The sequence below is a fragment of the Anas acuta genome, chromosome 17 (genome assembly GCF_963932015.1).
Source record: "Anas acuta chromosome 17, bAnaAcu1.1, whole genome shotgun sequence".
Lineage (NCBI taxonomy): Eukaryota > Metazoa > Chordata > Aves > Anseriformes > Anatidae > Anas > Anas acuta.
In genome coordinates, this window is record NC_088995.1 from 5,894,068 (window position 1) to 5,919,099 (window position 25,032).

Here is a 25,032-nt window from a genome sequence, read left to right on the forward strand (position 1 = left end):
TCAGGCGGAGCTGGGGAATGCAGTCGGAGAGTTTCTTCGGCCTGAGCGCTGGACACGGCCTGCGCCCTCTGAAGGGCTGCGGGAAGGAGGAGCTGCTCTCAGGAGGGACAGCCGTCGGCTGGGCTCCACAGCAAACATAGAGTTTACAGGCTCATCTCATCCCTGGAACCTGGTTTCTTCCTTCCTCTCTGAAGAACAAAGTTCTCCAGAGCAGAAAGTAGGGAGAGGAAGCTGGCTGGTTTCTGATGTGCCTTTTCCCCATACCAGAAGTGTGCCAGGGTTCTGCGCAGCTCTGTGATGGTTTCTTCATTCCTCCTCGAAGAAGGGATCAGGGAGAAAAGGAGAAAGCTGACTGGATGCGGGTCAAGAATTTTAAGATGACTTAAGATTAATTTGGGGCTAGAAGCTGTGTATAATTATTCCTCTTTTTTTTTTTTTTTAAGTGGTTAAATTATCTTGTAATTTCAGATTGCTTATCCTTGTGGTATTTTGGCTGTTCCTGCCCCAGGATGAGGACCCAGAATCCAAAGCCATGCTGTGACCTTTTTTTCAGAACCCAGACCTCCCGCAGAGGGCTGCTTAAATGTTCCCCTATTTATCCCCATGCTCCCAGTCAAAGTAGAAATTCTCTTTGAAAACTCTGAGGATGTCAGGGCAGCTCACCTGACTTCTGTGTATTTATGGCACCTGAATAATATACAACCAACTGCTCTGCTGGGTAAACTAGAGCTGCATATAGGCTATGCATAGGATAAAGTCCTGCTTTCGTGTCCTCCTGGCCCCTTGCAGTTGGTAGTTTATGGTGTATCTTTATATGAGGGACTCACCTAAGTCATCATGCTTAATAAGTAGCGGTGGATCAGTCCTCCATGGAATATTTTAAGCCCTTTCAAGTCATGTTGCCTCCACAAAATCCTGCATCAATGAATTCGAGTTTCAATTATGAAATGTCTAAAAGAGAATGAATATCTTTGTTTTGTCTGGTTTTAAACTAAATTACTGCATTTCTTCACCATGGATCCTTGTTCCTTGTAACGTGAGAAATGCTAAATATTAATATTACATCCACTTTATCTGCCCTACTCAGGATTTGCATCTCTCTTCTTTACCCCTTCTCCAAGCTGAAGATAAACAGTTAACACAACTTTGTCACTGCTGCAGGGTCCTTGCATGGCTCTGCTCCTCAGTGTCTGTGCATGTGAAATAAGGACAATACTCCTTACACGATAAGGTAATTGGTGCTTTTAAAGAACTTAAGGACCATTATATAAAAAAGGTATCGCAGCATTCACAACACTACCTAGAAATTAATTTACAAGTATGCATACTGGTGACATGAGTATAAATTTGGTCATTCTCATTCACAAGTTTTTTTTCATACAAAGTACAAATATCAATTACAGGCATCACTTTTGGCAAATAAGACCATTATTTGATGGAAAACACTCCTAAAATTATCTTGATTCTAAAATATGAATATTGCCATGTAAGAAAGGTATACAGTGAGCCCATTCAAAATGTTAATTGCTGTTAGCTGAAAGAAATGTCCCCCACACCTCCTTACTCATTCCCTCCCTCATGAATCACAATTCATATAATGAATCCATCATTCCTGGACCAAGTGAAAGGATAAGACAAAATCCTATGTAAGTATTTCTTAAGTAATTTAACTGTTATTAAATTGTGATTTGTCTCATTCAAACCCTTCTTTCCCTTGCTAAATCTTTGAAAGAGAGATTAGCTCTAAGTGAAGAGTTTTAATGGGAACTTTTAAAGTTCTACCAGGTTCTCTTCTCAAGGATTTGGATATAGCCAGGATCTTAATCTGTAAAGCTTTTTTTTCCCTTTCAGATTGTCTATTCAGATCGCTTTGTTTTCCTTAATGTAAATATTCCAGCAAATTTCAGAACCAAATAGTGATGAATGTGATTAGAATCAGAGCTTTGTTAAGCGGTATGAAAGATCCTTTATTTCAACAAGGGAGATATATCACCTCTGTTGCAAATTATATCATGCTGACAGAGTGAAATGTACTGTAACCTGATGAAAAAAAGAACATGAGCTAACTGTATTGATACAGGGGGAAAGAAATGCACACAATGTTCAAAACAAGTATGTCACTAAGAGTTTGGTTTTTTCCTTGTTTTCATTTTCTGAAGCAGATAGTGAGGTAATTGTTTCTCTGGCTATATGAGTACAGCCAGTGCCTGGCTGATAGGTGGGTCTTATTCATTTGCTCATTAATTGTCAGTTTTTGGTATATGTAAGAGGGACAATCACAGTAAGAATTATGAAGAGCCATCTCAAACAGAAAACATTACAGGATCCTATCTTCTGAAATTATACACGGAACCCTTTTTAAAAACCTTTTTTCAGGGAAACGGATTGTTTACAGGCAATAATTAAGACCATGTCCCTTTCCCAAAATGCTTTTGATGTCAGGGCCAATTTTCATTTACTATTACATCAAATCTCAGATTAAGTCATTATCTACCTCATCCAAGCCAACAGAGACAGTCTGGATTAATGTAAGGGCTGTTGGGAGGAATATCTCCTTGAAGCACATAGATGGCAACAGAGAAAGGAAAGCCAAATTATGAAAAGCAGTGTTATTGAACCCTAATACGAAGCAACATTGTTTGGGTTTGACATCTGTTTTACTTCTTCGCTGGATACTTTGCTTTACTGGAGAGATCCCAGCATGAGTTGCAACTCACAAACTCAGCTGCTCATCTGAAAACTGATGGAGATTTCTTGAGATCAGGTAGAGTGGCAGGGCTCACAGGTGGTTGCTCACATACAGGATTTTACAAATATGTAAATACTTTCATCTGTCATTGATGCAGGTATCTGTTAAAGGCATCACTATGTTCAAGCTAATGAAAAGGAGTAGCAGGAGTGCTTGAAGCACTGTCATGTGCACATAAAATCCTCTATCATTATTCTCAAAGACTGATTAATATGGGAGTAGAGGCTAGAGCTTCTTGAATGGACTTACTATATTTGATTGTAAAAAGTAGTTTATCTGTCAAAGCAATTTCTTTTTGCATCCTGCAGTCATTGACACTGCTGAACCTGTCTGTTTTACTGCTCCATCACTGCACTCTTAATTCTATGCCACTGCTACAAAACATGTTTCTAGAGAAGAAACCCATTTCCAGCTGAAATATAACACAAAGCTTCCACTACACTTACTTTGTAAGCATAAGTACCCATTTTTCAGATCATCGGGTGTATCAATAAATGTACCTACTCTTTGTAAGCGTTCATTAAACCCCTACTTAAATGGGGCTTTGAAATGACAGAAAATTGCATGTTGGATTTATCATTAATGGGGGGCAAAGAGGAGGAGAGAAGGAAATAACATTGTCTAGTGTATGAGTAAAAGAACAAGGAAGCTTTTTATTTCCTCATCGCTCATTTTTCAAACAGTGGAGGTTGCAGTGAAGATGGAAAGAAATGTCCCAGGGCACTCATGATAGTCATGACCAAATGTGTTAAATCTGAAACGTAACCCCAAACTTGAAAGAGTGCTTACCCACTTCTAAATCCTCGACTATGTTTTCAAAATGTGTTACATGGCATGCTTTTCTTCATGTTTTAAACTTCCATGAAACATTGAAATCCCGATATGACCATCTACTGCTGCTATCAAAGCAGTCTCCTCTGACTTCGGTGTGGTTATCGCTTGTTCCTTAAAGGCGCTGCCTTTCCCCACATCAATAGTGACTCGTTATCCTGGCACATCAACTTAAGTTTTCAAAATTGTTTTGAAAATTAGCAGGCAAATATACATATACACACATATCCTGTGTTGTTACCGTCAGTCTTACAAACATGTGGAAATAAAAGTGTTTTAGTAAATAAATAAAAAGTATTTTTGCAATACTTGGTCAAATGACAGCAAAGTTGCATTTTTTAACTTTTAAACTTCTGAGTTCCGTATTACCCGAGCGATCATTTTCTGCACTTGTGTAAAACAAAAATAGTTTTCCTCTTAAAAGATGAGATTTGGCACTCAGGGCAAAATTTTCCTCTCCAATCTGCAATGCAGATGCCTTAGCCGCAGAGCAGATTTCAGCTGCCTTTCTGCATTCATTTTATGCATAAAACTTCCACTGACGTCTACGGGAGCTCCATGCACGAGCTCTGCTCAGATGACACAGAACAGGCCAGGGGGAAGAATATTCCCCTGGTTTACCTTGAATGCCCAGGACCGAGATTAAGACCAGGACTGAAGTCAGGCTGCTAGCAAGCATTTTAAGTTGGTTCTTACGGGATTGGGAAATTTTCTTGGAGGAACTGTGAACAGTCTGTGGTCTGTTGGAGAAGTTGGCGAGGGTTTGCACACTTCTGTGACTAGCTTCTCTAATCTGACTTCATCACGAGGCAATAACTCTGCAAACCTGCTAGCTAAAATTTGCCGTTAGAGACAAATCCCTGCAGCCTGGGTTACGGGCAGGGCTGTTACCAGCATGTGGGAAGAATTAATTTCCCTACAGTGCTGCCTTAAAGATGTCTGTGTTGCCTTCATTAGCAGCTGGGCTGGAGTGGTTGGCTGGGGAAGCTGTCACTGTCCCTCTAACCCATCCTTTCTGTCACGTGCAGAGAATTCCAGAGGGAGGAGACCCCTAGGATGAAATGGATCTGAATCCTTTCACTATTTGTACAAGGGAAGGTAACTTTTCTGTCCCTTGTGTAGGAAGAATGTGTTAAAGCCAACGTCAATTGCTGCTTCTGCATGCCTCGAGGCAATGCAAGCAGGATTTTCTCTTTAAATTGCAGCTAATTAGAATGAATAAACCCAATGAAATAGCAGCAGTGAATATTAATTGGAATAAAATCCTAAATCTCACCTAGGTGTATTTTGGATTTTCTGTTGAATTTTTTTTTCTGTCCAGACTCATACAAATACATTTGTGTGTGTCCATGCCTACGGTAGTGTGAAAAGCAATTTAAAAATCACAAACAGTGATAGAATTGTATTTTGGTAGTAATTTCCAACAGCAGTATTTATGTAGCCATTTTGAAATCTGGGTGCTCCTGCCTGGAACACTTTATGTGAGAAAAGATAGAGGGCAAGGCAAGGCATCCAGTTCAGATTTTAACCCAAGCCATTGTATAATTTCCATGATATGTATGGCAAATAGATAAAGATACAGAGTGAAATTTTGAAAATTTTTGTTGGAATGGGACCTGGGCACCTTACAGTCCTGAAAAGCAGTGAGGCTTGGATAATTTCATCAATTCTGGAATTGTTAGAAATTTTGTTAGTAATTACAAATTTCATTAGTAATTACATTACTAATTTTGAAATATTATTTCTCCTGTTGCAAGGACAAAAGTCAGTTCAGGAGAGCTGATGAAACAAATCCCCAGGAGTTGGAATCTTCATGCATTGCAGACTGAAGAATGGGCTAAATCCGTGTGCTACAGATGTTTGCTGAGTGCAGTTGGATGCATATTTCCAGGAACAGAAACTCGCCCTACTGTAAGTCCTGTGCTCTTTACTCTCCTTTGATTTCAGTGAGACCATGCACGAGAGGACACAGTCTTTGCAGGTCCAATTTCTAGATAAAGCAATTTATTTATTTGTTAATGATAAAATAGAAAATCAAAAATGTACACATTTTCCCTGTGTTTTAATGATGTGGTAGAAAATTCTTTTACCTACTTGTAACAAAGACTGGCAGTTTCCCACAGTAATAACACCAGATGGGATTGAGGAGAGTAAAAGTCTTTCTGGAAAACAGATATTAGAACATAAACTCATAGAAGTTTTGTTGTATAGGAAGAATAGGAAGACTTTCTTTACATCTTACTACTGGCTTACTACTTAAATTAGTGGCTTACTACCTAAAACTATTTTCCTTTACAGAACAAGCAATTTAAAATGCAGTATTACAAACACCTTTGCCTGGAATTCTGATTCTTAAAGATATATTATTTTTAAAATTTTGGATGGGGCAAAAGACCTTTTAATTTAAGTGTTTGACTTGGTTCTACAGTTTCTGTCTGGTTGTTTCTCTATACATTTTTTCATAATGCTGGACAAGTCACCTCAGTTTCATTCAAGCTCAAATTGGATGCCAAGAGCTGGAGCCTGCCTGCTGTCTCTGCCCCCTTCATAGCCTTAAAGAGAAGCCTCAGTAAGAAGGAAAGTGAAGGATTAATTAACATCACTTGATCTGGCATTATTCATTCACTCAAAAGATAGCATGTGAGAGACAATAGGATGGAACGATTGAGGTTGATTAAATATGTGAAGTGCATCTTTTTCAAAGAGTTGGTGCTGGCTCAAGCTTCGAAAAGGTTTTGAGAGAGATTGCTTTGCTTACATGATTTATGTGTGGTTTGTTTTTTAATGTGTTTCTGGTCTTCTCTATTCAATGGAAAAGCTGAAAGAATCAAATTACCCTTTTCAAAGATAAAATAATACAAAAAGGGAAACAATTATTTTCAACCTCTTCCTTTTCAAGGTGTAATCAACACAAAAGCTAAACACATTGCAGAAGGTATATTCTATTCTGCTGTTTGCAAAGTTACCAGTTCCAGTGCCCAAAGCAGCTTTGAGCTGTCTCTTCTCATACTCTAGGACAGCCTATCTCTTCTCCAGTGAATTTAGTGGAAGTCCTTGTGATCACTGTCTCTACGAGGGCCCATTTTCCCATCCCCAGCCTATTACTGCATTACACAAGAAATCTCCAATTTAGCCTCTAATCCTGGCAAGCATTTCTTGGACCATACCACTATCCTTTCATGTTGGCCAAGTTTAAAGGGGGAGAAGGAGGAGGCGAAAAAATAGCCAGCTGCTTTTAAAAACCATCGGAGCATACTGTATTTACTGAGATGGGTAATAAAGACAAACTTTGGTTCTGTTGTTTTCATTTTGGATAAAGCCTGTGTTATGTTTCGGGAACAGAGATCACGTTTTCTTGCACTTGTGTCCTATGATTGGCGTCTTGCTTAAAGACTGTGAGGAATAATCTTGTGCTCCAAAGGAAGTTGGCAATAAAGTTTACTCTATAAAAAGAAACATGCAGTTAGGATACAGTTTCCTATTCTGAGTCAAAGCAGGGTGTCGAGTCAGAAATTCCGACCTAGAGGGTCAGGAAGGATTCCAGGACTTCCTGAATCACAACTGAAATGTGCAGCCACCCTCCTGTTCTCTTCCTTTCACCCTTTTGGCCCAAGTCCCACTGGGCTTACTACTCAGACTTACTTGATTCAAATCGCTGTATGGCTGGTGCTTAATGTGAATAGATACCATGCTTTCCCGTGCTGTTGCTTCTCCTCATGTGTCAGCTGAGTACTCTTGTTTCTTCTCTAACATGCTGTGCACATGACCAGTTTCCCCCCATGTTTAGGAGACTTTTTCATACCTAAACCACAGGAGACACTGAACTTTACCCTAAACTGTTGTAGATAACAACTTTTGTTTCCAATGTCTTTGCTCACGACATTTCACTTGTAAAACAGAAATACTAATGAAGCTCTTTGGATAGGGATTTTATTCCATACCCACTTTTTTGTTAGAATTATTTTGAGAACACAATTTTTTAAACAAAGATTTTTTTTTTTCCTTTAAAAACCTTTCGACAGTAGAACAAAAGCATGCACGTTTTCCGTATGATCACGTTTACAATAAAGACAGCTCACGGTGCTGTGTTTATTACATGGCAGAGCGTTCTGTATTGGCTGTGACTTTGCAGACACACTTGTGTTGGGAACTTTCCTCACTTCTCTGTTTCTACATGTAGATGCTTGGCAACTTAACCAGAGAATAGGAAATATTTCTCATAGTTTTCATTCTCACATCATTCTGGCTCCCAAATATACGGTCACAAAGTAATATAAGAAACCATAAATGATACATGCAGTGTATAACATTGTTCTGTAATACTTTATGATGTGAAGAAGTGAAATTTCAAATCTGCCTGGAAAGAAGGCAAAGTGTAAAATGAATTAATATCTCTTGTAATGTAGAACTGCTTAAATTTGATGAAGTGGAGCTAGTAGAACTGACTTACCTGGATGGTTTTACTGAGTCATTTATTGTATCCCATCCCCCCGGTCTTCTTGCAAGGAAATATTAAATGAACTTACGACATGATTTCTTTCTCTCCACCAGCACTTGCAAGCAGCACATGCAAGGGATGAAATATTCAAATGTAAAGATAATGCAGTAATTAGCAAAGACAATAGGCACCTAAAAAAGAGAAGAAAATCTAAAAGAAATAACAAAATTAGAAGGGAAATTAACTTGTAGGCAAGTGAATTCATGGGATGAGCAAATTCACTGAAGGATTGACTGGGGGTTCTGTGGATCAAAAAGCATCCTTTTGCAAGGGGCCTACCATGATGTCATTAGGTAAAGCGGTAAGTGGTAAAGCAAGGCAAAATAAGTCGGTGCCTTAATCACTAGGCTTTAATAATTCTCCTTCTCTTTTGTCCAGTGTATCTTTCACTCTTCCACACGCTGGACTATCATCAAAGGATGGGTGGAGAACACTTCACCTAAAACACCCTGTAATTTAGCAGTTAGGTCATTTTCATGGGAGATGCGGGTTTGAACCTCCACAGGCAGATGTCTCCCACTTCCTTGTTACTGGATTCAAAGGGGACATTACCCCAGCATCTTAAGAAAATATTTTCTAGATAAAGACCTTAGGTTCCTAAACTTGAGAAAAATGTTCCTGGCTGGGGATCCAGTTGTGTCAGAGTTGAGCAAAGGTGGCCGTGAAGGTCATAATCTTGTTTCTGAGGACCAAGAGGCATACAGATTTGTTGAAGGGAGAAGCTTCGTACCATGGCTCTCTTCAGTGTTTCCCCCTGGCTGGGCTGAGAGTCCTCTCAGCAGCACGTTATCTTCTGTGACTGCCTTGCTGAGGAATCAAACTTTCTTCACGATTGTATGTCCTGAACACATGCCTGTGGACACCTTTCTGGAAGAAGAGTGTCTTCTTTCAGACAAGCTCACACATCAGCCTTAGTTCCTTGTAAATCTAGCCCTCAGTGATTTTCCTGTCAGATTACCTTGTCTGGTAGCTCTCAGGTGTAGACCAAACCAACTAAGTATGATGCCAACACCTCAAGCTCTTGATTCTTCTCTGCTTTTTTTAGCAGGAAGATGTGAAGTGGTCCTGAATCAAAGACATACTGTTCTACATTGACTTGGCACATCTGTATGGGACACGTGTTTGGATAACACAGAATCTAGCCTTTATTCTTCCTTGACATGAAAAAAACTGCATCCCAAATCCAATGTCATGCTGAAAAAACTATCTTAAGCTCCTTCCCCATTCAAGACACTGGCAGTTGTTTGTCTTTCTTATTTCTCGTTTGCTATGCAACAGCCAACAAGATGTCAAACTGAGAGCAAGCATGGGATGGCAGTCTCTCCTTTACTGCTTTTACTCAAGCATGTGCAGGTTATTTTAGATGATGATTCCTTTGCAGGAGAAACAATGAAGCGTATGAATCAAATGTTTTCACAGCGGCTGAAAACTATAGCTTGGCAACAAATGGGAGCGGGAAAGCATTAAAGCCAATGTAGTAATAACAGGCAGGGAAAAAAAGAGAGAGATCGGGTGGAAGATAACAAGGTGTTGGGTAGAGCGCACAGGAAAAATTAGATGAGGAAAGGAATGTGAAAAAATGGAGAGGTAAAGGTTGAGGAATCTGTCTGGCCAGGTAAGTAAGCTGTAAGAACTGCAGACTGACCTCAGATGAGATACAATATGTATTTTCACAACATCTTAATAATAGTAGTGAAGCAATTGGATTGCACAATGGGCTGAGAAATGGATGCTTCTAACGCTGATTTCTAGCACCTGGCCTTGTATTGTGGTGGCCAGGAAGCCTCTTTCCGTGCAGTAGGATACACCAACATTTGGGTGTGCAGGGGACTGGCAGATGCCTTGCAGCTGACTTCCGTGAGCCTGGCCGCTTCTGAGCTTCAGCTTCAGTGGTGCTTTTGAGTTGAATCTCCATTGGACTCTTCTGTGTCCTTTAAGTGGGAGTTTCTTTTATCTGAGCTGCTCTTATGCAGGTGAAAGAAAAGGTTTGGCGTCCGGCACTTCAGTGAAATTTTATGGCTTGAGGTTTTCATATAACTTGTTCAAGGAGTTTAAGGCACATGGCCAAACACGCAGCTGATCTGTGTTTTGGTTGTCCCTGTGTCGAAACCTGAAGAGCCTTTTCTTTTCCTGTTCTTATCCTGGAAACTACTCTTAAATCTGTGTCCAACAGATGGCCCCTCTGCATTCACCGACAGACTTAGGGCTCATTGTGGGCTGGAGTGACCATACTGCAAAACCCCCAAACCAACCACGTATTTCCCGAAGGCAAAGGATGAAGACTCAGAGTTTGTGGGCCCATTTTTGTGGTGTGCTCCTGTGGCAAAGGATCAGACCGATAGCATTTGCTTCACAAGCGCACATGCCTAAGCACTGCCTTTCCCACTGAGCACAGCTTTCCTTTATTCCCCTTTTACATCACGCTTGCCTTTTCTTTGTTGTTTGTTTGGGCACAGAATCTCTTATACACGCAGTCACTTCATAAATCCTGCAGAGGATTGCCTTTTTTTTTTTTTTTTTTTGAACCTGAAGGCATAATGTAGCACGTTTCACAGCCACAGCCGTACTGATCTGAAAACCTGCTGGTGACACTCACGTGCAGTTTGCCCTGCAGCTGAATTAACCCAGGTCTCTAGGAGAAAAGCGCAGACCTTGAGCTGCTCTGCTTTTCCCTTTCAGTGTACCTAAGCCACTTTAAAACACGGCAAATTTATAACGTGTGGTGTCATCTCACAGCCTCTGCCAATGAATGTAAATGGCATAAAGAGCATGTGGAACAGATGGAATGAGACATGCACGTAAAGAATTAAAGTATTTGTGAGGGAATTTGGCAAGGATATTGGAATGCTTCAAGCTCTGTGTACGGGGGTGGCGAGAGGGAGACCGGGATGAGTTGGGGGGGGCTGTATTCTGGTGATCCATTTCTTTCAGAAACAATATGTGACCTATTTCTGTAATTGCGCTAAACACAGCAACACATATTCCTTTTTTTCCCTGCTCCCGATACCTTTCCAGGAAGCTTGACAACTTCTTTATGTGGAGAAAATGTTTCCTTTGGGAAGAGATGTGAGTTGTTTGTGTTTTGTTTTGTTTTGTTTTTTCCCAAATACTAGGGGAAATGAAGAATAGCAAAGAGGAAAAAAAGAAAACAAAACATGAGGAGGAACAGACTGACGTGTTGCACTATCAGTAGTAGTGCACTTACCTGTGCCCCATGCAAGAGTGGCATAAGCAGCGAAGGAGGTATTAGGTTAATGCAGCTGTTAAATTCACTTTTGTGAAATGACTTAGGGTTTTTAATCTGTAAATGGTCTCGAGTATTGACTTCGTCTGTTTTTAAAATTACTTTTTAGGATATGTTGGCCACACACAAACAAGAGAGCTTTTTGAGTGGCTAATTAAATTGGTAAGGAAGAAGTGACATAAAGAAAACCCAGTGGAGAATGGAATAAAAAGCAATAGGCTTCTATTGACCCATTCCTTTCATGCTTCCTGTAGGTATACCAGGGACTAACATGTTCAACCAGTTCATTGCACAGCCCTTACCTTGGAAGGTACTTCTGGAAGCTCTTGACCACAGCTTGGATTTTTTTGAGAGTAGTCTTACAGGGAGCTGCCTGCTCAGCTGCAAGCCACCAGTCACACTCACACAGCTTTTGGTGACATCCCAGTCTGAATCATTTCAAGCCAGGTCTGTAACCTTCAGCCTCCCTTTCTCAGTGAGGGGTAATAGGAGCACTAAGTCTGGATAAAGGTCTTGTTTGCTGCTAGTTTCATACAAGTGAAGAGAAGGCTTCTTCCAGCCTCAGGAAAAGCAGACACATTAACTGAAAAGATTTTTGGAAGAAAAAAAAATGGCTTTCAGTTGAACAATGCAGACTGGCAATCCTAAGAAAAGGTAACACCTGATGGTTTTCATTAAATCACTAACACAGCTTCTAGTGGTGCTACTGGACTTTAAAGGAAGCCCACATCCAGTTAGTTTGCCCCAGAAGAAATCCTGAAACAATGATGTGTATAGAGGAGACAACTCAGGTTTCCCTTGATAATCATAAAGGGCTCAAATTACCTTCCTTTCCATCCCCAAAGGGGGCATAAATACTTCATTTATGAGATTGTTTGCGCATGACTAATCTATTTCTACTTGCTAATTGTAATGAGTAATGCATCTTACAAGACAAATATTAGCTTGTAATAATACCTGAACAAGTAGATTTATAAGCGTTAAGTGAAAATACAAATAATTAGCAGAAGCTGACTGGTATTATCTTCTAATTAACTGTAAAGAAACTTCCTATTTGGAAGAAAAAGTATCAGGATCTCTCAGGAAGCTGTAGAAAGAAGCAGGCCAAGCTACTGTTCTCTTGAAAAGGAGGCACTAGTCAGGTAATATTTAATTTTCGTGGGAGCTGAATTCAGTCATACTTCCCCCACTGACGTCAGTGCAAGAAAAGCACTTTCAGCCTGTTCCTACCTGCTGAGACCATATGTCCACTGGGAAGAATTTGGCAGCCATCTCCAAGTAGAGGTAATTATAGGAGACAGGAACTGTTCTGGTAGCACAGTTCGGGACTTATTTCTGCACGGCCCGACTAGCTGACCACTACTTAACGAAACTTGATCTGAAGGAATGTTGTTGACCAAATACTGGGTTTGATACGTACAGTACGTCCGACCTGGGCTGTTGTGCCTTGTCTAAACAGACCGCCAGGACTCTGCAGCGAGGTTACAAGTGCTTTAGTGACCGTGGGTTCTCCTGAAGTAAGGTGGGACATCAGAATGGTTACGGAATACATCTCCCGATTGCTTTGTGTTTATTGACACAAACAACGAAGTGATTTCCCAGCTGTTGGGCTGCAACATTTGTGTACGGGCTAAAGTGCCGCAGCTTGTATTGTATTTGAAAACTGAACTTAAAGGAATTCTGTTGCTTTTGGTACCTCCTGAATTCCTGCTTACATGCTCTCTGGGGACTTGTGTCCTTGCTGCTGAGAGGCAGGGCTTGAGTATTGATTCCCACCCTGCGCCAGAATGTCCTTGATAGGGAGATCGCTGCCTGACCCCAGGCTGGAGCCAAAGTACACAGCAGCATCCCGGCAGCGGGCGTGATGACAGAGTTTGACCTGAGGTATTAGCCTGCGGCAGAAGCAAGCGTGATGCTGTAGACACAGCGTCTGCAAACGGATGGAACTGATGGACTCCTGGCTCTGAAGTTGCAAACTGGATTTTGGCACATATATGGTATCATTACTTCAAAAATAGTGTTCTGGAATAACTTTTTACAGCGCTGATGTAATTCTTTGTTTAAAATCTGCAAGAATTACCTGAAATACTGGGCCTATATTACAGACAGACATTCAGAAGCCCATTGACTTCCCTAAAACCGTGAAGGGAATTAGGGATAATGCTTTAAATGTTATCCAGCTCTTACGCTCCCAATTCCTTTCTTCAATTTTGCTCTCTTCCATGTTCTTAATACCCTGAGGAGAGATCCAAAGACTGGGAATTTGCTCACCCTGCAACTCAGGGGGTCTGTGTCCTGTTGGATGTTAGTAAAGACTTTCTGTGTCTGCTGTGCCAAACAGCAACAAAATAATGACTTGCATGCATTCATACAGTCCATCATCCTGGGCTAACATTAAAAGACAAAATAGAGATTCAGTAGCATGATTAACTTTCTCATTTTCCTCAAGCTGAACAGCTGTGATTTTAGTTTAGATTTTACCCAAAAATGTTTCTTCCAAGTATGAATTTGGAACACCAAATGTGTTTTGTCAAACACTGTATTAGCTTGGAGTTCTAGAACAGAATTTAGACACTGCTGTGTGCCTGACTTGTAGCTTTGTCAATCGTCTTAAAAAATCTCTGTTAGCAACATTTGCTATACCTCTAACTAAAAAAAACCCACCCTAATCTCAGAATAAGGCTGTACCCAAAAAGCCGGGATAAATGCAAAATAATCAGTGAGTGCAGCCACTACTTGTTTCCTAATATAACTGGAAGGGTTTGTTTAAATCAGCAGAGCTGATCTTTGCCCAAGTTGTATCCATGTGCCAGGAAACCGAAGGTCATCCCGGATTAGGCGAGAACAAAATCATCTCCAGCCTTCAGAAAATAAGGTTTCTAATATGAACTGCTCTTAGTCCAAGCAGGCAGTGGATGGTAAAGAACAAGAAGGCAAGGACAATTCCTGCTTTGGGCCAGAAAGCCTGCTGCTGTCGTAACCAGGTCGATGTTACTCCTTCCATCTGGTTTTGCAAACCCATTCACATTTTGAATGCTCTTCTGCATAAAATCTCAGTCAAAGGAATTTCAGCACAAATTGTTAACTGAGATGATATGCAGGTATTAGTTTTGTTGTATGTCTTAAGTGAGGCCAAGAGGCTTCAGTCTGCGTGCAAGAAAACAATAAATATTACTGTAAAAATAATTTTATCACATGTCATGCAAAGACAGCCATTTCAGTTTCTTCCTGAGATGAGTGGTTTCTGTCAGAAAAATCCAAAAAAGCAGTAAAGCAGCATTCGCTGGCCTGCAGAAAAACAGAAGGATGAACAGATATCTCTAAGCTTGTCCAGCAGTCTGAAAGATAGGTTCCTGTTAAACAAACATTTCAAGCCATGGCTAGTTTCCTGAGTAATCAAATCAAAAGCAGTTGAAATATTTTATTACCTATGAGTATAATTTCTTCTAAGACTGCTCTTTTAAGTTGTTAGTAGTAGGAGTGTAAAATAGTATCCTTGTAAAAATCCTAGTAAAATAGGATTTCCTCTGTAATTCCTTTTTAAGGTTAGGGCCCGTGAAACCTTAAAATCACAGAGAAATGAATTGTTTCGTTTAACAAGGCTTGGAAATAGGGATGTCAACACAAGGCATCTGTGGAAGTGCTGTGCCTCTAATTCTTTTATTCATTCTCTGAATTTCAGCAAAAGCTTTCAGCACAACATTTATCTGCAGTTGATGGATAACTGAATGCTTAAAAGTGAAAAAAAATGAACATCAAAGATATCTAATGAATTATTTTAATACTTGGATCTTTCACAGAGCAAACGTCATCTTCCGTATGTTTTGTTTTCTATAAAAATACAGTTCATATGTGGCTTGAAGACAGAATTTAGCTAGAATTCACTATTTGCTCTGATTTACATTTCTTACAACTGAGCTGTGAGTGAACTTGACAGCTTTGTGGCCAAAAGGAAGTCCTGGTACTTGGGGTCCAGAAGAAAAAGGCCTTAATGAGGTAAGAGAGCAACAATAGAATGTAAACCAGAACATTTCTCATTCAATCTCATTATCACTGATGGGCCTCCAGTGGTTCCTCCCTAGTTTTTCACAATCCCAGACTTAGAGCAGGATGGGGGAAAGCAAGGACAGAGGGGAGAACAGGCATCAAAAGTGAGCAATGTAGAAATTAATACAAATACGTGTGCCTGAGGAAATACAAATGCGTGTGCCTGAGGAAAATGAAATGCATGGACATAACCTTTGCATTTTTGTCAATGCGCCTGTGACTCACTAGCTTCTTTAGTTTTTAGATGAGCTTCTCTCTTTAAATGGCAAAGTCCATGACAATGGTATCTACTTCAAACTGGTTTCTGTTCACCCCAGTTTTGTTCAGGATACAGCAGGAACAATCGCACGCCCTTTTTCAGGTCCCAAATTTATTCAATGGTTTCTTCTCTCAGCAGTTTGCCACCTAACTTTTTAGCCTGAGAAATCTGGAAGTACAAAAAGCTGGGGTGCTACAATATGGTATACTTTTAATGATAAGAAAAACAAATCTAGAGGAAAGAGGAGAAGAAAAACTGCAATTCAAATTTAATAGTGCCTTTAATAACTGGAATATGAGTGATGGATATATGTACAATGAGATATTAAAAATGATCCCTTCCTTACAAAGAATCTGCACATTGATTGCTAAAAGACCTGACGTTCTGGAGCTGTTGTCTGGAAGTTTATTGTATGTTTTCAGGTGGTGGCAACTCTTTCCATATATCCACATAGAAATGCGTTAGGCAGCGCTTCAGTTGAGCATATACTGTGATTTTACTGTGATGCTGTTTTCTAAAGAATCCTGGTTTTCTTTCTTTCAACAGTGTGTGAAATTGTTTACATCAGAGTACAATCAAAATAGCCCTACACAAGGATGTGTTAAAGTCAACTCTCAGAGAGCTTTTATTCACAGTTACATGATTTGCAAGAAGAGAAAGGGTATTTCTAGAAAAGAAAGAATTCATATTTGAAGGGAGATGAGTTAGGAGATAACTAAAGACAAACTGGCAGCAGAAACCCACGAAAACTTCATCGGTTCAGGCTCTAATGTGGTCAGTGATCACAGACCATAAGCCACATTTTTCATTCCTCTGTTGTAACAGAACTTGGACATGATTTAAAGAACAAAGATTTCTCAGGGCTTATAACAAAACCTTTATCTTAACTTCTTCTGATACAGTAAAGTAAGATGATTTTTAGAATTTAAAAAAAAAAAAAAAAAGACATTTGCTTATATTTTTCCTGCACATTTTTTCTAGAAAGGCCACACTGCCTCTGACAGACTTTTTTTCTTTTCTTTTCTTTTTTTTTTTTTTTTTAATTCTGAACTGTAGAGTAAACCTTGTAAGATTTGCAGGATAAATCCATATGTATTTCAGGGCAATATTTTGCAATTCTTGTTTTAACAGCCATAAACACCTTCTAATGCCAAAGGGGAAGAGGACTTTAATCCAGATAAAATAAATTTCTTAAACACTAAAAACTGTACTCAGATTTATGGGCCAATTTTAATATTTGAGCTCCCATGCCAAAAGCTGCACATTCCACATGTGCAGCACGGGGTGTTGCCTGACTGCCTGCTTCCAAGGTCAGAGCACATCAAGCTACATCACCCATCCAGACCTACCCTGCGATCTATTCCAATGAATAAACTTGGAGTTTTGTTCTCAGAATGTGTTCGCCAAATGTTATTTCCATATTTACTTTGCCTTTTAGCCTTAAATCTTTTAAATTTTTTTCTCTTGTAGTATTTTTATCCTGTATCTTATTTCACACCTTTTAATAAGCTGAATTCTTACCAAGCGAGCACAACAACATCTGAAAGATGAAATCTATCTCTTTGATGGTATGAAACCATGACCCAACAGGCCCACTCTCTGCCTAGAGGGCTAGTAGGAGCTTCATGTTAGATTATTAAATCCTTTAGAAACTCAGGTATGTTTATTCATAATGCAAGGTATCTAGCAGACATCACAATTCTTTCCTCTTTTGAGTTCAAAAGTAATTTACAATTAAAAAATATTTGCCATTTTGCTCTGCTTAAATCACACTCCCCTTTTATTCTGGAGTACTTTCAGTTGTCGTTTTCTCCTTTCTGGTTTTCCAAATAGCTCGTTTGCCTCAGTCCTACAGAATATTTAAATGAGAATTTACAATTGTCTCACAGAAACCAGCAGGGCATGCTGATGCACAAAACTGTTCTTTACCTCCAACTAAAAATAAACACACTCCTTGGGCAGCTCCCTTGTTGTAAGTCCTTGCTGGCCATCACCCCATGTGGAGACTTCTACCACTTACACATCAGCTTTGCAAAGGTCCCTGTGGTGTGTGTATATATATATTATTTTTTTAAGTGAAAGCTTTCTACCACACCAATAGCATTTTGACTTTCAGATTGGACATCATACACAGGACTGCCTAAAGCTTTAATTATTAATCTTATTTAGTACTATTTTCAACTACTTTTATTTTTAGCACGGTGTTTTCTTGAGTGTAACGGTTTGCATTTGGCTATGATTTTATTCATCCCTTCCAGTTACACCTGAAATGTCATCTAAATATCACCATGACATGGGAAAGAAATCAGTGTACTTCTCTGCTCCTGAGTTAGTTTTATCCTGCCATCCAAAACCACCTTGTAAAGAGTTTCCTTTTTTTTCTTGAATTGTTTGCTGGCAACTTAAACTTCATGTGACCAAAGTTAGCCATCCTTTGTCCCTGACTCCCTTGCTTCTGTCACTAGTAAAGGCACTGTGTCATTGATACTGCTCATTATAACAAGTCAAGCACCTCTGGCACCTTCCTGCCTTTCTTTGTTCATTCCTTTGCTCATACCAGTGGTCACCACTCTTACTCTGCTCCTGCTACTACTTCATCCCTAATAGTAAGAAACGACCTTTGCTGTTCCTTGCTGGTAGAAGACCTTACCTAGGCTCCTCTTGCCTGCCTTCTGCTTCCTTTCCTGCCTCTCTTCTCTCTTTTACAATCCAGAAAATGAGGAAATACTAAGATAATGCCTCTGATTTTTGATAAAAATATAGGAGCATTTTCTTGTAACCCCATATGCAGATTTCCTCCTGCTTCACCAGGGTAAGTGTAATGGTTCATGGTAATTGTAATTATGGCTCTCCTATTAACCTGGACTTTTCTTCTCTTTTCACTTTGTGAATGATACGACCTTCAGTTAATCTGTGTCCTCTAAAACAGTTTGAAGATTTCTTTCAACATTATCTTCCAGGTGTGTAAAACTTCCCAAAATTGCCTTTCCAGGTCATTAACCTTTCCTCAAACTACTCCTTAATAGGCACTGTTACCACAGTCTTCATTATGAGCAAATAAAGTGAATTTCAGGGAATTTTCAGGTGTATAATTCTCAGAGATGTGTTGAAACATTGACCTCTGCCACCTGCGTGCTTTTCTGAACCCCACCAGGGCCTGACCCTGCGGCAGCTGTGCCACGTGAGGTTTGTTCACCTAAGAAATTCCAGGGACATCAACAGATTTAGTGGGGTGAAGCTGTTTGTTTCTGAGGGCATTTGCAATATTCCTGCAGAATAGCAGCTCGGAGGGGGGGGGTCTGGCGTCACATCTGGCAGTAGCCTGTATTTCATCTTTTCTTTATCCAGGAGAAGGAACAGAAACTCCGTGAAGTCCCAGCAGATGATCCCTGTTGCCGTTGATTGTGAAAGGACAATATTCAGGTACCAGAGAACACAATAAACCTCAGACAGCCTCTCTTGGGCAGGTTTGGGGTCACGTGGGATGTAGTTGTATTGCTTTTGTGCACGATAAAATAATCTGCTACTCGTTTTGATTAAAAATACACTGAGTGTCTATAGCTATTCCTATACTTAGGGTGATCATAAACAGACCGCCTGGATTTATCTTGCAATGTTTATTGATAACGATGGTGAACAAGGATGACTAATTCAAAGGCCACAGTCTAATCGCTTGCTGGGCTTAAACTGTGGGCATCATGTGCTACTTCTCTACAAACAGATCTTTTATTGATGTGTTTATTTTCCTCATAGGTAAAAGTACCTCCCTTCAGAAACACGGTGTCTTGTTGTAAAGCTGAGGTAATTTTTTATCTTTATTGATACAATGAATAAATTTACTAATATAGCCAGTCACATATCTTAATGATATTAAAAAGTTACTTAACGTGCAATCTCTAGATTATGAATGTTTAAAAAAATATCCCAAAGGACTGTTTAGTATGGATTTAATGTATGATTTTTTTAAAAATTTATTTTTATGTTAAAATTAAATGCTGTTAATTTATTCATGTCAGTGAACTATTTTTCTTTTCTTTTAAGTGTTCAATTTGTGGAAGTAAAGACATTTGGTTTAAAAACAAAACCATTATGTGTTCTTATTCATAACCACTTGAACAAAAAATGTAATTACTGGATAAATTAAAAAACACTTAAGAAATGTATGCAGCCTCATAAAAAGTAGACAATGAGCCTACTGGAAACATGTTTGAAATTAGCCTGTTCAGCTGCACTGTATTGCAAAAACATGCAGTAACAAACTACATGAATCACGGACAATGAACTTCTAAAATTGTTGGGGTTTTGAAATCACTAAATTGAGAAGATTTCATTTAAGAGCATCTCATGGGTGGGCGGGAGGATCTAAACATTTATTTTTATTTTTATTTTTTGACTTGGAGAAAAGTTAAAGACCATTTACTTGTACTATATTCATAATTTTATTCTCCTCATTTTCCTCTACCCTACCCTTTCCATTACTGGGAATTGTAGGCATCTGGAGAGGAAAATGTGGGAAACGGTAAAAACGATGCTTGATTAAATTAGACACAAGACAATCCTTATTTATACTGCAAAAGCTAGAAGTTGTGCTAGTGAATAGCCATAGTGTCTATCTCAAATGTGTGAAAAATTAAGAACACTTCAAAAAAAAAATCCATTTGCAGCTCTTCCAGCTAATGACTAAAATTGTCCAGAATTTATCTGAAACTTTTTATCAAGACTGTGAGTCACAATAAGCAAGCTCTTACTTTTATATTCATGGAGGTTAAAAAAAACAAACACAAGTATATATAACATTAAAATAAACCTTTCATTTTTCTTACGAAAAGTTTGCAAATCTTAGTTTTCTAAGTGTGACTTCAGTTAGCAAAATCCTTATAGATTTATCTTTATTAAGCTGTACAACTCAAAAATAAAATTTGAGCAGAGAAATGCAAGATTATCTTTCTCTTATTGATTTTTGTTGCCTTGCATTTTGAAGTAATTTGTATTGATCGTGTCTTTGTAATATTTGGATGTCAGAGAAGAGGCTAATTTCTAAGAAAACTGGAAAATGACAAGATGTAGAATTATACAAAGTCAGTAGCATAGCTACCACTGTTGCATTTCAGTTAGGATTTGGACTTACTCTCATATAAACATGTGGGCCTATCTTGACAATAATGACTGTACTGGAAACAACAATTGAGAGGGGGGTGTTTTGGCAGCTTAGGCTTCTAAGCATGTCTTTTGCCTAGAAATGCATTATCTGACGTGAAATGCCAAACACTTCTTCTTTTTGATACTGATGAAACTTGGCTGACCTCCAGTACTGCTCCTGGTGTAAGAAGGGCCAAACTCATAACCCTGCCTGAATCCAGTGCTTGAGCCAGTTGTATTGCTCAAGTAAATATTTTTGTTATAAATCTACTGTGCTTAAAAGCACAGCAAAGTTGACGTACCTTAATAACAATAAACCCAAGCGATTGCTTGACATTTTAGATTTGCTTTAACTTCCTGACATCTTTGTTTTTTCCTCCATGTTTAGTTTGAAGCAGAAGCAACACCTGCTGGTGAAAACAAAAGTCTACGAAACTGCTGAGCCATCCTCCTGGAAGAACAGGTTTGATCATTACTGTAGGCTTTAGTAAGGTGTTGTAGAATAAAATAATCTTGCGTATCACTATTTGGACTCTAATTCTGGGAGGTGTCCAGAAGGGTAGGTAACTGGCTCCTTTCCAGAGCACTTACCAGTAGTGAGGGGTAAGTGTGACACAGCTGATCTCCAGGAGGCTGGAAACTCCTTTCTAGTTCAGAGTTTTGGTCTTGCTGCTTGCCGTTTAATGCTGGCAGAATTAATTAGAAAGTTCCTATACCTTGCTACTACAGAAAAATGGTTGTTTGGTTAAGATTGGAAACCCATTGGTGTTGTGCATGTTCATCAATAAGTTGGCAGTAAAAGAAAACAGGGAATAAAACTTGAATACCCTGAGTTGGGAAACACGTTCCACCACATACCATCTAGGATAATTATGCATGAGCAAGTGTCACTTGTGCTTGTATATGATATCCCTAAGTGGAACAACTTCTGTTCTAAGTAACACTATTGACAGAAGACAGCAAGGGAACTCTCCTGGTTTGGTACACAGAAGTGAATGATTAGGCTATAGTGATTTCTCTTGTCTGATAAATTGAACATAATATGAAGTCAAGTAACCAGTAAAAGACTTAAAGAGATGGTATCTTTTTATCAGTTTAAAAACAAATTGAACTTTGCAATGCAGAGACGTGGCCAAAACTTTCAACTGATAGCTCTGCACAAATGCAAACAGAACAGCAAATCTTCGACTTTAAAACATTCACTCGCAAAGGGAATGTAATTACACTGAAAGATATTTAGTTTAAGGAGTTGTTAGCTTTCAAAAGAATCCTGAAAAAATGGCAGAAGCAGCAGTGTGAGTATATTAACATTTCTCCCCTGAAAACAGATTTGAATTATGTGTTAGGCCGCAGTGGGGGTTATCTTAAGATCAGGAGAAAATCAGGCACAGTAGGTCATCTTTACCTGGAGATACAGAAGAGAAACGCTGACAAGTGGGTGTATCGTTTGGAGGGTAAGCAGTGCATGGAGGAAACGTGAATACACTGGTCTGCAGGGTCTAATTCTGCACACTGTTGTTGCTCTCTGGGATAAGTAATAAAGTGATCCTCGATTTCAAAATATTTTTATAATAAGAAAAACATTATTTTTTTCCTGTTAATGGATGTTTTGTTTCAGAAACGGAGCGGATGCTTTATAAAAGTGTTTGTTGTACCCTAGGCATTACTTAGTAATTGGACTTATAACTGAGGCTGGAGTGTATTAATGTGGAAGGGTGTGTTTTTCAACCTTTGTGGTTAACACGTGTTGCTTGACAAATTTGCAAGTGTCACATTGTGTTCTCTGTTTGTGAGACTTGTCTCCAAAACAAAGGGGAGTAATATGGACCAGAGTACTCTGCTGATTGTGGTCTGCCAGCTTGCAGCAAGTGCTTCCTAGAATATTGGCAGTTTGACTACTTTGTCAGCTTTGTCCCTTACCAATTCGGAGCTTTCACAACACCTTTGTGGCACTTTGATCTCCTGCATGAAATGAAGGAGGGTAAAAAGCTCTCCCTAGGGTGAGTTTGGAGTTTATTTGGCGATCTAGCATGTTCAAAAATAAAAAGTGCACCTGTAGCTGAACGTGAATATTTAAATTGTGTGTTTGGAAACACCAGCACAGTGCCTCAGTCCTTGCAAGACAGAATCCTGTTTGGTGTGACAGTGACGTGAACAGGGCACAATAGATCTGTCGGTGGCAGAACGCACACCGTGAGAACGCCGGCCTGGGTGGAAATTTTCTTTTAGCCCAAATTCTCTCTCTCGCTGTGTGCGTAAGTTGGGTGAATGGCAGTGATGCCTGTTTGTCTTAGAGGTTTGTTACTGTGAGGTAAGTCCAAACAAACGCCATTCAGTCGTTAGAACAGATGCTAATCTTCTTAATTTATAACAAAGAAAATAAATTGCAAAGAAAAAAAAAAAGCCTAAATAAGATTAAAAATCGTGATAAGGAAAGCTGCCATTAGGCACGGAGGGAAAACTTTGCCCACTGAATGACAGCACTGGAAACGTGCTACATTTTCTACGGAATCATAGAATGATTCTATAGCTCCTATGATTCTATGATCCTATAGATCCTATAGGTTCTATGATCCTATAGATACTATAGGTTTGATGATCGTATAGGTTCTATGATTCTAGATTCTATGATCCTAGGATTCTATAGATACTATACATTTTACAGATTCTATGACTATAGATTCCATGATTATATAGTTCCTACAGATCCTACAGATTCTGTGGGTTCTACAGTTCTATAGATTCTATGATCCTGTTTCTGTCCCAAAGCTTAAGTTTCTAAACAAACTTTGTGTTTTGGACAGTGACAGTCGCTTTGTGTCCCCCGTGCAGGGCGCAGCAGCCGGTCCGTGTGAGGTTCAGGCCGCTGAGCTGTGACCTGCACCTGTGGGTTCCTGCGGGCTGGATGCAGCGGGACATTGGGGATGTTGAAAATCCCCAATTTTGGGCTTTCTTATGAACAAAATCCTCAATAACGACACGATACATCTTCACCCTGCGGCGTGCCCCCCCCTCCCGCAGCCTCTACCCGGCCGGGGTGCCCACCGGCCTCCCCAGCCCCCCATTTCCCTCCCCACCCCCCCCCAACTCACCCCAACCCCCGTGCGCGCTCCCGCCTGCGCGCCCCCGGCGGGGCGGGGCCGCGAGCCGTGAGGGGAGGGAGGGGAGCGAGTGGGCGGAGCCTCCCGCCTCGCCCCGCCCCCTCCCGCCGCGGGTCACGTGTGCCGGCGGCGCCCAATGGCGAGGCGCGGTGCGGCGGGCGGCCGCCATTGCTGTCAGAGCGGCGAGAGGCAGCGGCGGGTGCGCGAGGGCGGCCGGGCGGGGCCGCAGCGGGGCCGCCGCCAGCAGCGCTCCCGCGGCCGGGCCCGGGCCCGGGGCCGCCGCCGCCGCCTCTCCTCGTCCCCTTCCTTCCCCTCCCTCCGCTCCCGGCCTCCTTCGGCCGCAGCAGCGAGCGGAGGAGCCGCGGCCTCCGCCGGGCGGCGCCCCCCCGCTCCCCGCCGCCTGCAGGCCGCGGAGCCGCTCCGCCCGCCGCCGGGGGGGGGCCGCGGCTGGGCGCTGAGGGAGGCCCCCCCCCCCTTCTTCTTCCTCCTCCTCCTCCTCCTCCTCGCTTCGCCCCCCCTCCACCTCCCCGCCGGGGGCCCCCTGGAAGCAGCGCCGCCCCGGCCTCTCCTCCGCCGCCTCACGCCCCCTGCCGGCCGCGCTGCCCCCCCCCCTCTGCCCCGGGCTGGGGTCGGGGCTTAGCGCCCGCTGCTCCCCCAGCCCCGCCGGGCCCGGCCCCTCAGACATGCCCCGCTCCGGCGGCGCGGCTCGCCGAGGATCATGACGGCGGCGGCCAACTGGGTGGCGAACGGGGCCAGCCTGGAGGACTGCCACTCCAACCTCTTCTCGCTGGTGAGTGGGCACCGGGGGAAGGAGGGGGGGGGAGACAAATGATTTGGGTACTGGGGGGAGGTGGGTCGCGGCCAGCCCCCCCCCCCCCCGGGGGGGGGGGTTTAGAGCCCCGCTAGCGTGGGGCTGCTCCTCCCGCTGGCTCCTCCCTCGGCTCGGCGCCCCGGGGTTGCTTCGTGCTGCTGCGCCCTCCCCGCTCGGCTGCTGGGGGGCAGGAGCTGGATGGAGCGGCCCCCTCCCCGGTAAGGCGCTGCCAGCCCTGGGGGGGTCCCTGCTGGCAGGGACAAGCACCATGTCGGGGCTGGGGGCCTCTGCCCTGCCACTGTGTGTATGGGGCTCGGGTGGGCAGAAACGCTGTTTGTTTGTGTTGTGTTTTT

General features: G+C 41.4%; 1 protein-coding gene across 5 annotated transcripts in view; it reads left to right on the forward strand.

Moving 5' to 3' along the window:
- Positions 1-4,534: 4,534 nt before the first annotated feature.
- Positions 4,535-25,032, forward strand: part of MED13L (mediator complex subunit 13L) — a 211,102-nt gene continuing 190,604 nt past the window's right edge. For 3 of the 5 annotated variants that reach the window (XM_068654312.1, XM_068654314.1, XM_068654319.1), the window contains exon 1: positions 24,027-24,658. In XM_068654312.1, the coding sequence (XP_068510413.1) occupies positions 24,587-24,658 (72 nt within the window). In that variant the 5' untranslated portion in view covers positions 24,027-24,586. Of the gene's footprint in view, positions 4,679-5,337; positions 5,492-18,976; positions 19,052-19,381; positions 19,430-21,155; positions 21,231-24,026; positions 24,659-24,862; positions 24,898-25,032 lie in introns of those variants that run through there. The other 2 variants (XM_068654318.1, XM_068654316.1) reach the window with 2 other exon arrangements.